General features: G+C 38.2%; 1 protein-coding gene across 1 annotated transcript; it reads left to right on the top strand.

Moving 5' to 3' along the window:
- Window positions 1-14,664: 14,664 nt before the first annotated feature.
- LOC131407984 (olfactory receptor 51G2) lies at window positions 14,665-15,606 on the top strand. Its single transcript, XM_058544567.1, has one exon. The coding sequence runs from the start codon at window positions 14,665-14,667 to the stop codon at window positions 15,604-15,606; it is 942 nt and encodes a 313-aa protein (XP_058400550.1).
- Window positions 15,607-17,245: the final 1,639 nt, after the last annotated feature.

Here is a 17,245-nt window from a genome sequence, read left to right as displayed (position 1 = left end):
GCTGTTTGGGGCCAGGAGCCTGACTGTCACCCTTTCCCAACCCTTTCTCTTAAGATGGTTGTGGATTGAGACTGACCCATCCTCTTTTCTACACAGGATAACATGAACCTGGTCTGTTCTGGTTTAACTACCAACTACATTTATGGCCAAATGGCACTAGCTGCAGACTTAACCATGGATACTATCTCATCCTTGACTCCTACACCCTTAATTTGCACGCAGTTGCCTGAATGACAGTACCTGGGAGCTGACTATGGGCACTGGGCATCTGTGTTTCTCATCTCTGCACTATTCTTACCTTCTATATCTCCCTAGTAGGACCATCAGCTCTGCACTATTTGCTCCAAACAGCTAGAAGCAAAACTGTTTAACCATAGTTTTCTTTCAGTGAATGAATATTATACATAATGCCTCTTGCTTGTAGTGAAAAGTTTGATAAGTCTTACATGAAGATATTTCTAAAGAGCTAGAAGCAAGGTGGTTTAACCACAGTGTTCATTCAGATAATGAATTGCCTCCCCCATTATCAACATCCCCCATAGTGGTACATTTGTTACAATTGATGAATCCACATTGACACATCATAATCACCCAAAGTCCATGGTTTACCTGAGGGTTCACTCTGGAAACCACTGAACTTTTACTGTCTCTATCATTTTGCCTTTTCCAGAATATCAAATATTTTGAATCATATAGTATGTAGCCTTTTCAGATTGACTTCTTTCACTTAGTAATGTGCATTTAAGTTTCCTCCATGTTTTTTCCTGGCTTAACAGCTCGTTTCTTTTTAGTGCTGAATAGTATTCCATTGTCTAGATGTATCACAGTTTATTTATCCACTCACATACAGAGCAACAACTTGATTGCTTCCAAGTTTTGGCAATTGTGAATAAAGCTGCTATAAACATTTGTGTGCATATTTTTGTGTGAACATAACTTTTTATCTCTTTTGAGTAAATATCAAGGAGTGCAATGGCTAGATCTTATGCTAAGAGTACATTTAGTTTTGTAAGAAACCATTAACTTATATTCCAAATTCATTGTATCATTTTACATTCCCACCACAATGTATAAGAGTTCCTGTTGTTCTACATCTTCACCAGCATTTGTTGTTGTCAGTGTTTTTGCTTTTAGCCACTGAAATAGGTATATAGTGTTATGTCATTGTTTTAATTTGAATTTCCCTGATGACATCTGATGTGGAGCATCTCGTCAGATGCTTATTTGCTCTCTGTATATCTTCTTTGGTCAAGTGTCTGTCAAGATCTTTAACCCATTTTTTAATCCGATTGTTTCTTATTGTTGAGTTTTTAGAGTTCTTTGTATGTTTTTGAATGACAGTCTTTTATCAAATGTGTCTTTTGCAAATGTTTTCTCACAGTCTGTGTCTCATCTTCTAAGTATCTTGACATTGTCTTTCATAGGGCAGAAGTTTTTAATTTTAATGAACTCCAACATATTAATTAATTCTTTAAATGATTGTGACTTTGGTACTGTACCAAAAAGTCAACACCATACCCAAGGTCATCTAGATTCTCTATTACATTATTTTCTAGGAGTTTTCTAGTTTTGCACTTTATATTTTACTCTATCATCCATTTTTGAGTTAACTTTGTGAAGGGAATACGGTCTGTGTCTAGATTTTTTTATTTTTTTGCATGTGTGTGTCCAGTTGTTCTAGCACCATGTGTTGAAAAGACTATCTTGGTTCCATTACATTGTCTTTGCTTCTTTGTCAAAGATTAGTTGACTATATTTATTTGGGTCTATTTTGGGGCTCTCTATTCTGTTACATTGATCTATTTGTCTATTCTTTCACTAATACCACACTGTTCTGATTACTGTAGCTTTACAGTAAGTTTTGAAGTCAGGTAGTGTCAGTTCTTCAATATTGTTCTTCTCCAATATGATGTTGACTATTATGGGTCTTTTGCCTCTCCATATAAGCTTTAAAATCAGTTTGTCAATATCCATGAAATAACTTGTTGGAATTTTTATTAGGACTGCATTGAATCTATAGAACAAATTGGAAAGAATTGAGGTCTTGACAATATTGAATCTTCTTATCCATGAACCTGGAATATCTCTCCATGTATTTAGTTATTTGATGTCATTCATCAGAGTTTGGTAGTTTTCTTCATATAAATCTTGTACATATTTTATTATATTTATACCTATGAATTTCATTTTTTGAGATGCTAATATAAATTGTTTTTCTTTTTAAATCTAAATTCCACTTGTTCATTACTGGTACATTCAATTTTTATTTTTAAGTGTCAGTTTTTACCTGAATTTTTAGTTTGGGGAGCTGGCATTCATTCTATATGTTATTGAGTAATCCAATGCATTTCAGAGAAGTATTTCTTCCCAAGCATGGTGAAGATCATTCTAATGAGTGAACTGTAAATCAGATGGTGCTGACAGTGGAGGTACTTCTCCATCTTTTATTTTTATTGCAGTAACATTTGTTTACAGTATTATATAAAGTTCAGGTGTACATAATTCTATTTAGATTTCTGTATGGATTACATTATGTTTACCACCAAAAGACTGATTACAATCCATTACCACACACATGTGCCTAATCATCCCTTTCGCCCTCCTCTCTCCCCTCTTCCCCTCTGGTAACCACCAATCCAATCTCTGTCTCTATGTGATTGTTGTTGTTGTTATCTTCTACTTACGAGTGAGATCGTACGGTATTTGACTTCCTCCCTCTGACTTATTTCGCTTAGCCTAAAACCCTCAATATCCATCCAAGTTGTCACAAATGGCTGGATTTCATCATTTCTTATGGCTGAGTAGTATCCCGTTGTGCATATATACCACATCTTCTTTATCCATTTGTCCCTTGACCTAGGTTGCTTCCAAGTCTTGGCTATTGTGAACTGTGCTGCAATGAACATAGAGGTGCATGTATCTTTATGAATTCATGTTTACACGTTCTTTGGATAAATACCTAGTAATGGAATAGCTGGATCATATGGTAGTTCTATTCTTAATTTTTTGAAGAATTTCCTTATGATTTGCCATAGCGGCTGCACCAGTTTGCACTCCCACCAACAGTGTATGAGCGTTCTCTTCTCTCCGCATCCTCTCCAACACTTGTTTCCTGTCTTGTTAATTATAGCCATTCTGACTGGAGTGAGGTGATATCTCATTGTAGTTTTGATTTGCATTTCCTTGATAGTTAATGATGTTGAACATCTTTTCATGTGCCTGTTGGCCATCTGTATATCTTCTTTGGAGAAATATCTGTTCAGGTCTTTTGCCCATTTTTTAATTGGGTTCTTAGCTTCTTTGTTGTTGAGATGTATGAGTTCTTTATATATTTTGGATATTAACCGTTTATCAGATATATGGTTTGCAAATATCTTCTCCCAATTGTTAGGTTGTCTTTTCACTTTGTTGATGGTTTCCTTTGCTGTGCAGAATATTTTTGTTGTTTTTGTGAGGAAGATTAGCCCTGAGCTAATATCTGTTGCTAATCCTCCTCTTTTTGCTGAGGAATATTGGCCCTGGGCTAACATATATGCCCTCTTCCTCTAATTTATATGTGGGACGCCTGCCACAGCATGGCTTGATATGTGGTGCGTAGGTCTGTGCCTAGTAACCGAACTTGCTAACACAGGCCGCCAAAGCAGGGTGCAAACTTAACCACTACGCTGGCGGGCCAACCCTCAGAAGCTTTTTAGTTTGATGTAGTCCCATTTGTTTAATCTTTCTATTGTTTCCCTTGCCCAGTCAGACATGCTACTTGAAAATATGTTGCTAAGACTGACGTCGAAGAGAGCACTGCCTATGTTTGCTTCTAGAAGTTTCATGGTTTCAGGTCTTACATTCAATTCTTTAATCCATTTTGAATCCATTTTTGTGCATGGTGTAAGATAATGGTCTACTTTCATTTTTTTGCATGTGGGTGACCAGTTTTCCCAACACCATTTATTGAAGAGACTTTCCTTTTCCATTGTATGTTCTTGGCTCCCTTGTTGAAGCTTAGCGGTCCATAGATGTGTGGGTTTATTTCTGGGCTCTCAATTCTATTCCATTGATTTTGTCTATTTTTGTGCCAGTACCATGCTGTTTTGGTTACTATAGCTTTGTAATATATTTTGAAATCAGAGAGTGTGATACCTCCAACTTTGTTCTTTTTTTTCAGGATTCCTTTGGCTATTAGGGGTCTTTTATTGTTCCATATAAATTTTAGGATTCTTTGTTCTATTTCTGTGAAAAATGTTGTTGGAACTTTGATAGGGATTGCATTGAATCTATAGATTTCTTTGGGAAGTATGGACATTTTAACCACGTTAATTCTTCCAATCCAAGAAAACAGAATGCCTTTCCATTTCTTTGTGTTTTCTTCAATTTCTTTCAACACTGTTTTATAGTTTTCAGTGTACAGATCTTTTACTTCTTTGGTTAAGTTTATTCCTAGGTATTTTATTCTTTTTGTTACAATTGTAAATGTATTGTATTCTTAACTTCTCTTTCTGCTACTTCATTGTTAGTGTATAGAAACACAAGTGATTTTTGTATGTTGATTTTGTATCCTGAAAATTTACCATATTCATTTAGTATTTCTAGACGTTTTTTGGTGGATTCTTTAGAGTTTTATATAAATAAAATCATGTCTTCTGCAAATAGTGACAGTTTCACTTCTTCCTTTCCAATTTGGATCCCTTTTATTTCTTTTTCTAGCCTGATTGCTCTGGCTAAGACTTCCAATATTTTGTTAAATAGGAGTGGTGCAAGTGGGTGTCCTTGTCTGGTTCCTGTTCTTAGAAGGATAGCTTTCAGTTTTTCACCTTTGAGAATTATATTAGCTGTGGGTTTGTCATATATGGCCTTTATTATGTTGAGATACTTTCCTTCTATACTGATTTTACTGAGAGTTTTTATCATAAATGGATGTTTTACCTTGTCAAATGCTTTCTCTGCATCTATTGAGATGATTATGTGATATGTATTCCTCATTTTGTTAATGTGGTGTATTGCGTTGATTGATTTGCAGATATTGAACCATCCCTGCATCCCTAGAACAAATCTCACTTGATCATGTCGTATGACGTTTTTCTGTATTGTTGTATTCGATTTGCTAGTATTTTACTTGAGGATTTTTGAATCAATGTTCATCTGTGATATTGGCCTGTAATTTTCTTTTTTTCTGTTGTTCTTGTCTGGTTTTGGTATCAGGGTAATGTTGGCCTTATAGAAAGAGTTAAGAATCTTCCCCATCTGTTCAATTTTTTGGAAGAGTTTGAGAAAGATAGGTAGTAAGTCTTCTTTGACTGTTTTGTTGAATTCACCAGGGAAGCCATCTGGTCCTGGACTTTTATTTTTTGGGAGATTTTTTATTACTGTGTTGATCTCCTTACTGGTGATTTGTCTACTAAAATTCTCTATTTCTTCTTGATTCAGTTTTGGAAGGTAGTATGATTCTAAGAATTCATTTATTTATTCTACATTATCCAATTTGTTGACATATAGCTTTTCTTAGTATTCTCTTATAATCTTTTGCATTTCTGAGGTATCTATTGTGTAATTCTCCATCTTTTGTTAGGAATATTACCACTAAAAGTGTTAAAGTCACTCTAGTTTTGTGAAGAAGTTCCCCATCCATGCTCATGATTAAATGCATTTTAATCTGTTAAAGGAAATCATCTCTTTATAAAATACTTTTTTAGAAACTCAATGTATACCAGATCCATGGTTTATTCTGTAAACAGTGTGAAAGTCCCAAGGTAAATAAAAGGTCAGTTATTTAATGCCAACAATATTGATGATAATCATTAGGACAAAATGATAGTAGTGATATGTATAATTTTAGATAAATTAATATTAATAATTATAGAATGTAATACATTACCTAATAAAATAATACAATAGCACACATATGAAATATGTTACCATTGAGTATTAATTATAGGATTATATTTTATATTATGTTATATTAAAAATAAGTTTTTCAACCCAAAAGGAGTTGTCAATAACAAGAGTTACTTCAGAGAGTTCTGCTAGAAGGGCAAGGTTAATGCAAACTTTCTGGAAATCCTATCAATGGAAAAGTATACCATGGTATCAATTCTTTGGTCAATTTCTCTGTAGAAAATATCAATTAAATATGCAGATTTTGAAAACTTAAGGGAATTTTAGGAACACTGAATCTCAAAGGCAAAGAGAATATGTCTTGCAGAGATAAAACACCGCTCCCCACCCTTACAACCCCAGATATACAGATAGCCTGAGACATCCCCTTTTGGAGGAACCACCTGCTGTATTGCTCATTAGTGCAGCCTAACAAATAGTATTTTTCTCATGGGAGTGGATTGTGAATATTACCAGACAGAAAAATGTTGACGCTTTTTGTTCTAGAACTCACTTAGAAAACTCATTAAAATGCAGGCTTCTCAAAACATACCAAAACTCAAACCAGTACTGACATCTGTTTTATCTAGGATCCTAAATAAAATTCAGTCTTATGTTGTAACATAACAGTGATAATAGAGATTCAATTATGTTCTAATTAAAAACAATTTTAGGAAGAAAGACATTTCATCATGCTTAGGCTCTGCATATATTGACTATTGCTGCATTTTTTTCTCTGATTACGCCAGTCAACTTTAAAACACCATTAACTTACGTTTTCTTATTTTATGATAAAATAACATTTAAGTATAGACGTGTGAACATCTATCACACTTAACTGAAGCGAGTCTAAATATTAGACCCACAGTACCTGTGCTGGCTATCACTTTATTGCCTCTTACCTCCAAATTTATTTTGTTGATCTGTATAATAGAACTCAGTCTTGGATATATTTCTCTCTTGCCAGCCGACATGATGTTAAGGCTTCAGTAAAGGGCACTGGAAGAACATGGGAGTAGGATGGTGTGCTCTCTTTCTGGTTCCAGCCTGTTCATCTAGTTATACTTCTGCAGCATTTGTGGCTCTTTCCAGCAGTGATGGATGGCCAGCATCAAGCAACACCTCTTGTTAATTTCTTTCGGCCTCAGTTTCAGCTGCAGCTAGTGAGTTCTGGGGGTGTCGCAACTCATTCCCAGGAGGTTTCTCAGTGATGACATTCCAGTGAATTCCGCCTCCTCGAGCATCTCCTAGAAAATTTGTGGTGATTCCAGCTGGCACCCCAGCTTGCTCTCCAGAAAGTCAACAGCAACCCCCAGGGGCAATTTCTTGGAAAATTTCATCAATCATCCAGCAAGTGGTTCTCCCTCCACCAGCTTCAACCTACTAATTGTGGACCAGCTTTGACCCAGAAGAACCAAGTGAACCCTCTGGCATTCAGTGGGCTTCAACCACATTCTCTCCAACAACATCTAAATGCCAGCCTTGGGGAGGAGTCTCCCCCTGAAAATCAGTTCCTTCCTTGGAGACTCCCCCTCAGCCTTGGGGTATCCTTTAGAGTTCTTTCTTTCTCACTCTTAGTTGGTTCCCTGTTGCTATAATCTTTTGTTAATAAATCTTTATATTAAACTTCTCTGTTAAAAATTACTGTGTGGTTTCTGTCTCCTGATTGGACCCTAACTAACACACTTCTCAAAACAAGTTCTTTGTTTTATAATTTCTACCCCACATTTTGATCTAGCACCTTAAAGGAACTGATTAGCATCTAGAAACTGTGACTTGTCAAATGAGGCCTATTTCTGTGTGAAACTCACACTCTATGGGCCTCAGTTTCATCCTTCTCTATACCTCAGCCACTTGAAGTTGAATATGTTCTTCCAGAATCTGAGACCTTGTGCCACCCTTGGACTAACATCTATTGAAGCGTTCTTACAAAACTAAGTTTCAGAAGGCAGCATGAGGGTAACTTTCAACCAGAGTGGATAGAAAATCACATCTTGTATTGATGCTTGGATGTATGTTCAAAATTCTGTCAAAGGACATAGGAGAGTTTGGGGGTGTGGGAGCATTCTCCAATATTTACCCATTTTAACTTCAAAAAGAAATACAACATGCTGTATCTCCTCCTCTCCACTTTCAGATTTCTTACTGATTAGCTGGGAAATAACAATAAAAAGGAATAATGATAATAGTGTCAACAATACCTAACCGTTATTGAGCATTTACTATATGCTACAAAATGTCTCAAAGCACTTACATGCAATATTCAATTTGACTCTCCTTTGGAAATTAAGATTATAGAGTCAAAATTTTAAGATGACATTTTGGCCAGTTATAAAAACATGTTCTCCAGCTAGCAGCTCGATGACTGCCATACCCTGATTACTTGATACTTGGTACATCAAAATTATGATCTTTCTCTTATATAGAATTATAACCTAGCATCCCGTCTAAGAATTGGCTTGTGCTTACTTGTAGAGAAGGGCCTCTCAGACATTCAAGTAGGGTAGAAAAGACCTCAGTAGGAGTTAAAAAGATATGTCTTGTAACAACTTTGGAATATTAATCGAAAAGTGTAAATATACATTTTAAAATAGTCAAAACATTTGTACAATATTGAATATCAATCTTTTTGTTAAAATTTTAATTTTCTCAGACTATTTTTATTCAGTGCCATCTTGCTATTGTAAAATAGTAAAATAGCCAATTTCCTCCTCGCATATAACTCTTTTAGATAGGAAGTTCAATGAGATGTTACTCTGGCCAATATCCCATATCTAATCAATGAAGAGCCTAGATCCACATTCAGGTTTCTCTGACCTCAAAACCTGAACTTTTGGCCTTGTATTGTTGAGACTTTCTAAAATCTAGTTTCCCCACATATGCTAACATTTTGGATTGACGGGCACTGATTATTGCAGCAATAGAGGTGAAGAGACAAAGAGAAGTGAAACAGCATGGCATGTTCATGGAAACTCTACATTGTAGGCATTAGGTGAACATAGAAGGGCAACAACTTTACTTACACGATAACTAGAATGTGCAGGGGAAAAAATGTTACTGGTTTTCTTTCTAAATCATCTGCATTCCTCATAAACTTCTACGAACTAATTTTCATGAAACCTTGCAATAACAAGAACTAAAATCAATACTGAAATTTTAAAAACACTCGTCTTAGCATCAGTTTGTCTCAGTACAATCCAGTAATATTCCCCGTAGGTCCTTTTCACTCTCTCTGAGTTCTATCTCTCCTCAAGGTAGCGTCTTTGTGTAGGAGATATTCCTTTGCATCCTGCCTCTTCTCTCTCTTCCTTGTTTCTCTTCCCCACTCTTTTCTGGGCTAGGGGATATGGGCTTTTGTTTTGTGTCCCCCTGCCTCATATCCTGTTTTTCCCTTACAGAAGCTGAATAGCTAAGCTTTAAAGCCAACAGGATTATCTTCCCTATAATATGATCAAACCACGCTCCTTCTAATCAAAGCTATTGAAAGATTAATCCAGTCATCCAATCTCTCTCTCTCTATTACTCTCTCTTTCTCTCTCTCTTTCTCTCTCTTTCTTTCTCTCTATAAGAGCTGAGATTAAAACTTACTTTCTGCCAAAACATATCTAATATTACCTGTCTCTTACCAGTGCTTGGACTCCGAGGCTGTGAATAAATTTACTTGTGTGTGTGTGTGTTAGGGGGGTATTTCTGGTTATAAAATATTTGTTAAATAGATGAGAAACTGGGTGATAGGATGTATGGATAAACGGATGTTATGGGCTGAATTTTGTCCCCACTCCCCCACCCCTATTCCTATGTTGAAGTCCCAACCACCAATACCTTAGAATGTGATTGTATTTGGAAGTAAGGTCTTTAAAGAGGTAATTAAGTTAAAATGAGGTGAGTTAAAATGAGTTTAGGGTGAGCCTTAATAAAATATGGCTGGTGTCCTTATAAGAAGAGGAAGAGACATCAAGGATACTCATACAGAGCAAAGGTCATATGAGGACACAGCAAGAATGTGGCCATCTACAACCCAAGGTGATAGGCCTCAGAAGAAACCAAACCTGTCAACACCTTGGTCTTGGATTTTGCTAGCCTCTGGAACTGTGAGAAAATAAATTTCTGTTGTGAAAGCCACCTAGTCTGGTATTTTGTTATGGCAGCCATAGAAAACTAATACAAGAGGTAATCGTGTTTTGAAATGAAATCCATCTTAAAAGTAAAGATGCGTTTTTAATTATAGAGGGAATAAAAAATTCTGGAATCAGGGGCCAGCCCCGTGGCTTAGAGGTTAAATGCCCGCGCTCCACTACTGGCAGCCCAGGTTCGGATCCTGGGTGCACACTGACTCATGGCTTGTCCAGCCATGCTGAGGCGGTGTCCCACATACAGCAACTAGAACGATGTGCAACTATGACATACAACTATCCACTGGGGTTTTGGGGAGACAGGGGGAAAAAAGGAGGAGGATTGGCAATAGATGTTAGCTCAGGGCCGGTCTTCCTCAGCAAAAAATGAGGAGGATTGGCATGGATGTTAGCTCAGGGCTGCTCTTCCTCACAAAAAAAAAAAAAAAAAAAAAAAAAAAATTCTGGAATCAGAGTTGAAAACAAATTATAAAGACAAAGATATATGAAAATTCCTAAACCTCTGTGGTTGTCACAAATGATCAGTTTCTGATTGTGTACGACAAGGATGAGGCCCAGAAATTTGCATTAACAAGCGTTATGGGTGATTCTGATCCTGATTATCTGGGGACTGTGATTTGAAAAACACTGCTTCATACACTCAAGTGTGTCTACAATGTGCATGATCAAAAATTAAAGGAATGTGACCACAAGAGGAAGCCCACCACATTCCAAAGGGACCAGTCAGGCCAACAAATTGGAATAACCTCTTATGATTGGTTTGGGGATTCTGGGACATTCCTTAATATTTATACCTTTATACTTCCAAAAGAGATCCAATAAGCTGGAGACTAATTAGGTAGGTAATGAAAACTGAAATTTCCCTCCTTCTCTATCAGCTTTCAGAGCCCCAAAATGGATGATTAGCTCTTTATATCCCTATATTAACTCACGAAACACCTTTTCAGGTTTAACTACTGTTTGCAGAGGCTCATGTTGCTCACAAAGGTATAAAAATAGACTAGTTTCTCAAGTTAGCTCCCTGACGTCTAGAAACAAAGGGCTGAGTTCTGAGTGGATCAGAGGAAGAGGCAATGGAGTCCCTGAGTTTAGGCAGGAGTCAGGAGCATATAGGATTACCTGGGTCACCAAGAATAAACATCAACACTATCACAATATTTCCAAGAACTTGGCCTGACTTCTTTCTTCCTCTTTGGTGATGGGAAAAGCATTTAATTAAAAGCCGCTTTTAATGTTACATGTTATAGATACCCAACACCCACACTTTCACATATTGTGTGCATAAACTATATAGTTATGATACATCATACATAAAACACTATTAACAACATCCACTCTGTTTTCCTTAAGTTGTTAGGGTTGTTCAAAGCTCTCACCAGATCTTTAAAAATTAGCTACAGTGCATACCATCCTCTGGGCTTTCCAGCTAGACATCTCACAAGACCACTCTCTTCATTCTTTCTTTTATTCCCAGGGTCTGAGATAATAAGGTCCAGGGAGCCCATCCTAGTAGAGAATTGTTTAAAGATAATTGAAAGGGTCTCAATGGGGATCTCAGGCAGTTTCACAAAAATCAGGCAGTTAAACATCTGCCTTCCCGTCTCTCCAACCTCTCAGAGCCTCTGATTTTAACCTTCCTTCTCCCCTGTTGTAAAGCCTGGAGACTCTCAACCTAGCCTTGGTAAGTGAGGAGTCAATATAGTGGGAAGGTATTTGGTGCTAAGTTATGGAGCCAAAAAGAGGTCCCAGAAGGCTCAGCCTGAGCTTTGGAGAGAGAGAAGAAAAGGGACTTTGAGGCACAAGAAAGGCTGCAGAGAGTGCCTGCTGAAGGTGGTGACTGCTGCAGTCAGATCTTGCTCATGTCATGGATCCCAGATCTGTTTTAGCACTAGCTCAGAAAGGAGACAGCAGCTTTGTCACGTCTGTTCACTTCCTTAGTTTCCTGATCAGAGAGTTGCCTCCTGTACGTAACAATAGGCATATTGCTGAGACCCAGGGAGACAGGCAAGTTAGGCAGGCAAAACTGAAGTACAAGAATGTGATGAGCTCCGTTATTATAGGCTCAGTATCTACCCCTTAGCCTCAGACACAAAGTTAGCAGAATCAGGAGATATTTTTAAGAAAAAAAGATAGAGGGGTAGGAAGTAATGTTGTACCTCTGGGAGAAAAGGTTGTGTATGACATAAAAGGACATTTCCCTGAGTGACCACAGAGTATGAATAATGGAATTAGAAGCTGTCATTGAACTCACTCAGGTCCCTCTAGGAAGTGTTCTCTAAGCAGAACAACTAGGGGCAGGAAGACCATTTGTTAAATCTCTCACCCAACTCTATCCTGAAAAACTGCTTTTTGTGCTGGTCTGGAACAGTGAAATCCTCACCAAACCTGATAATGAATACACTGAAGACTTTTAAATAAGAAGCCCTTAGAGAAGTTATCTTACTAAGATCTCTCTGGCCAACCGACTAAAGGTGATCTTTTCCAAGCAGATTTCCCCTGGCTTCACTATTCTGGGTTTTCTTTTATGTCCAGGTCCCCTCCTTCACCTTATCCTCATAATTTTCTCTCTCCAATTTCTATTCTGCCCTACTCCCTTAAAATGTGAAGCACAAGCTCTGATTCCGAAGAGACTCTGTCTTGAGCTGACAGCTAAAAGAAGGTGGGGACCAAAGACTTTTTGATATTTCTCTCTATCATTTGTCATTCAATCTCTACACAGTTTAGGCTGTTTTAATTTTAAAAATTGCCTGGATTTGTTAACCTAAACGTTCCCAAATTTTCAGAATGTGCCTTGGAGCTCCAGAGATTTAAGTATGAATTCCATCTCTGCCAGTGATGGGCTGTATGACTTTAGGCACATTAGCAAATTCTCTAAGCCTCTCTCTACTCATTTGCAAGATGAGGTATAATATTAACTTGCAAGGCTTTTCTAAGGTCTAAATGCTATTTCTTTTGCAATGTTCCTGATACAGTGCCTGAAAAATAGCTGATGTTCATTAGGTATTACAGTCTGTCTTTTTTATAATCCTACTTCATTTTCACATCAAACTTTTTTTCTGCTTTAGGTTTTATGAGTTATATTGTTAACCACTGTATAGTTTGCTTGTTCCTGACACGTAGGTTTATCATGGCTCTTCTGAATTCACTTTGATGAGTAATGTGGTGACCACTGATAAAGGCCAAAGCAGAAGCTGAGGAGCACCGCACGACACCCAATCTGACCTTCAAGGGGACAGTGAGTTAACGACACTGGCTATTAATTTCACTAGTATTTGGAGCAAGAAAGAAAATATCTTGGTATATATTTGTGTGTATTTTCCCAGTAAGTTTATTGGTTACTTCAGCTAAAGAGTCAGCACTTTTTCTGAAGGCCTATTAAGCCCTTGATTTTATGCTAGCTGCTGCTAGTTGACAGTGAATTGTCATCTTTGTGGGCGGAAAGTGTAATGGTTGTCTAGAGTCTGGAATCTAAATAAAAATCAGATCTTGATTAAAATCTCATTTTGGGCATTTACTATGTCTTTGATCTTACATTTTCATTTTCTCTAAGCCTCTGTTTCCTCATCTATAGCATAATATTATTAATAGAATTTTATTCACAAGATTTTTTTAAGGAGATATAACATGCACCAAGTTAGTAAGAGCTAACTAAATGAAATTTATCTTATTCATGCATAAAATCATTGCTGAGCACTTGCTGTATATTAGGGCACATTCTTTACAGAATTAAACAAAGCAAACCTCTGCCCTCTCTGAACTCACATTCTAGTGGGCTTATTAACTGGGAGTAGGAAGATCACTGCTCTGGAAGTCAGGAGGCTTCAATCAGCATATGGCCTCTGCCCAATGACTGTCGTCTCTTGAGCCTTTATTTCTTCATCTATAGAAATGAGCCCTATGAGCATCATTGCATTTTGTCCTGAAGACTCTCATGGACTCTGCCTTGTGATTGGGGGTGTGACCATGGTAGATGGTGCTTCAGTCTTTTCTCCCACCTAGGTTCACAGCAATCGAATTCCTAGACTTCTAGAGAATGCAAGTTACGGACTGATGTGAGGATCAGGGCTTTGATTTCTTATTCCAACAGTCAAGAATAATTTTACATGCAGCCATTCATGAACTCTCCAATTCTCTATAGAATTCTGTGAGCTGAGTAGCATTTATGACCTATCCGGATCAAGCTAGGCTTCTATAGCAAGGAGACCCGAGGAGAAGGTGACAAAGAAAGAAAGAAATGAAGGAAACAAGATGAAAGAGGAATAGCAAGGGATGTAAGGTAAGAGAAGGGGAAGGAAGAGAAGTTGGAAGAAAAGTTGGAAGGTTAGTGACAGTCTTGGTAGAAAAGAGGCATGTGAGGAGTGTTTAATTAAAGGTCTTCTCGTAAGGGATAGGCAAAGTTAAGCATAACCAACAAGAACAATGAAGATGCTCTCACCTCTTAGCTTGAAGGAGCAAGGAGAAATAATTTCAAAGAAAACATTTCTCTAAAAATGTTGAGACGGAACCAGGGACCAGAAGGAAATCACTCTGGAGGAGCTATAGAGTTCTAGGTCCACTTGATTCTAATCTTTTTTTTTTTTTTCTTCCTGGGTGCAATCACTAGCTTTTTCTCAATTAATTTCAGGAATTTGCGAGGAATCCAACTCACCCTTTCCATCCACACACAATGACATTGGGACCCCTGGAAAACAGCAGCAGCATTTCCTCCACCTTCCTGCTGAGTGGCATTCCTGGACTGGAGCACATGCACATCTGGATTTCCATCCCATTGTGCTTCATGTACCTGGTTTCCATCCTGGGCAACTGCATAATTCTTTTTATCATTAAAACAGATCCTTCGCTCCATGAACCTATGTACCTCTTCCTGTCCATGCTGGCTGTGACTGACCTGGGTCTGTCTCTTTGCACTCTCCCTACAGTGCTAGGCATCTTTTGGATTGGGGCACGAGATATTGGTCATGACACCTGTTTTGCCCAGCTCTTTTTCATTCATTGCTTGTCATTCCTGGAGTCTTCTGTGCTACTGTCTATGGCCTTTGACCGTTTTATGGCCATTTGCCGCCCCTTGCACTATGCTTCCATTCTCACCAACACAGTCATTGGCAGGATTGGCCTGGCTTCCCTGGGCCGTAGTGTAGCATTCATTTTCCCATTGCCTTTTATGCTTAATAGATTCCCCTATTGTGGCTCCCCAGTCCTCTCACATCCCTATTGTCTCCACCAGGAAGTGATGAAATTGGCCTGTGCAGACATCAAAGCCAACAGCATCTATGGCATGTTTGTCATTGTTTCCACAGTAGGTATAGACTCACTGCTCATTCTCTTCTCCTATGCTCTGATCCTGCATACCGTGCTGTCCATTGCATCCAGAGCTGAGAGACTCAAAGCTCTTAACACCTGTGTTTCCCACATCTGTGCTGTGCTCCTCTTCTACACTCCCATGATTGGTTTGTCCGTTATCCACCGCTTTGGGAAGCAGGCATCTCATCTGGTGCAGGTGATCATGGGCTTTGTGTATCTTCTATTCCCTCCTCTAATGAACCCCATCATCTACAGTGTGAAGACGAAACAGATCCGAGATCGTGTGATCCATGCCTTTTGTCGCTAACAGGCTCTAATCTAGGAGGTACTATTTCCTTAAATAGACCCTTATTCCTCTATCCTTCATGATATCTAATGTGCCAGAAATGGAGGAGACTGTTATTACTTACTAAAATATATACAGGGATAAACAAGAAGTCAGAGCTCTCCCGGAACTCTCCTTCTGGTGGGGGGAAAATACAATACAGTAGTATGTAGCAGATGATATTTTCCAAAAATGGCCACAGAAATATTTCTAATCCCACATTCTTTTCCAGAAACTTGTCACTCTTCCATCAAGAGATGGAGTCTATTTCTTCTCCTGTTGTAACTGGAGAGGACTTTGTAACTGCCTCAATCAATTGAACACTATGGATGTGACCCTGTAAAACTTCCAAGGCTCGGTCATAAAAGGCCATATGTTTTTCTTTGATGCCCTCGTTCTCTCCCTCTTTTTCTATTTCTATTTCTATATTCTTCTATATCTCTGTATATCTCACTCAATGCTTGCTTTTCAAACCCAGCCACCATACTGAGAGGAAGCCCAGACCACATGTAGAGGCCACATGTAGATGTTCCAGCGGATAGACTTAGCTAAGGTCTCAGCCTTAGCTGGATCATTATTAACTACAAGTGAGTGAAGAAATCTGCAGATTATTCCAACACCCATCCTTCTTGCTTCTCCAGCTGGCAACCAGTGAAACAGATAATCAATCCTACTCTGAACCCAGCCCAAATTGAAGATTTGTAAGCTAAATAAATGTTTGTTTGTTTTTTTAATACACTAAATTTTGGGATGGTTTGTTATACAGCCTTATGTTTTATGTTGATTATGTTGCTCAAAGTAAAAAGAAGTTTATACAGGAAAAAAAAAGAGAGATATCTTCCTCCAGCTGGGGGAATAGAGTGTCAAGAAGGATTTCACTGAGTTGACGCAGTAACCAGCCTTAAAGGACATATAGGAGTTAGTCAGTCAAACCAGAAAATTATGGTCCAGTCTTAAAGAACAGCATGTGCAAAGCTGAGGCAGAGGAGAGAGAGAGGACAATGTATTTAAGGAAACATCTGAAGTTGTTGTGTTGCCATTGTTGTTCCCTAGTATATCAGGGAAGAGTGGAGAATATGACGGTATGGGGAATAAGTGGAAAGAAGTGGAGACACTGACCAAATCAGAAAGGTCATAAGCCAATGAACCAAGAAGAGATAATTTCTTATCCTCTCTTCTCGGTGCATTACAACTGTACACCCACATCGTTCCAGATAAAAAATTATCTTTTGAGTAATACATGTCAATATAGTATTTGTAATTTTGGCTTGGAGGTATCTGTGAGGAAAGTAGGCCTGGGTAAGATGCCAAGGAGAGTTTTGAACATCTAGAGGGAAGCATGAGGATATCACATTCCTGCACAATTTTAGTGCAGGATCCAGAAATGGAGTGGCAGAGGGCCAAAGACAAAATTCTCTACTATGAGGCTTATATAGATGCAGTTCTCTCTTGAGGTTGGTCTCATCCAAGGTATCTAGCACACTTGATATTTAACCCTTGACAGGTCACGCCCCCACCTCCTGCCGGTAGCTCATCCTGTCTGGCATGAAAAAGCTGTTTCTGCAACAATGGGTACATGTGAACGTTGGATGTCATCATGCGGAATATCCAAGATTTCTTA

This window comes from Diceros bicornis, chromosome 7, assembly GCF_020826845.1.
Source record: "Diceros bicornis minor isolate mBicDic1 chromosome 7, mDicBic1.mat.cur, whole genome shotgun sequence".
NCBI lineage: Eukaryota > Metazoa > Chordata > Mammalia > Perissodactyla > Rhinocerotidae > Diceros > Diceros bicornis.
This window is presented reverse-complemented; position numbering and strand designations above follow the sequence as displayed.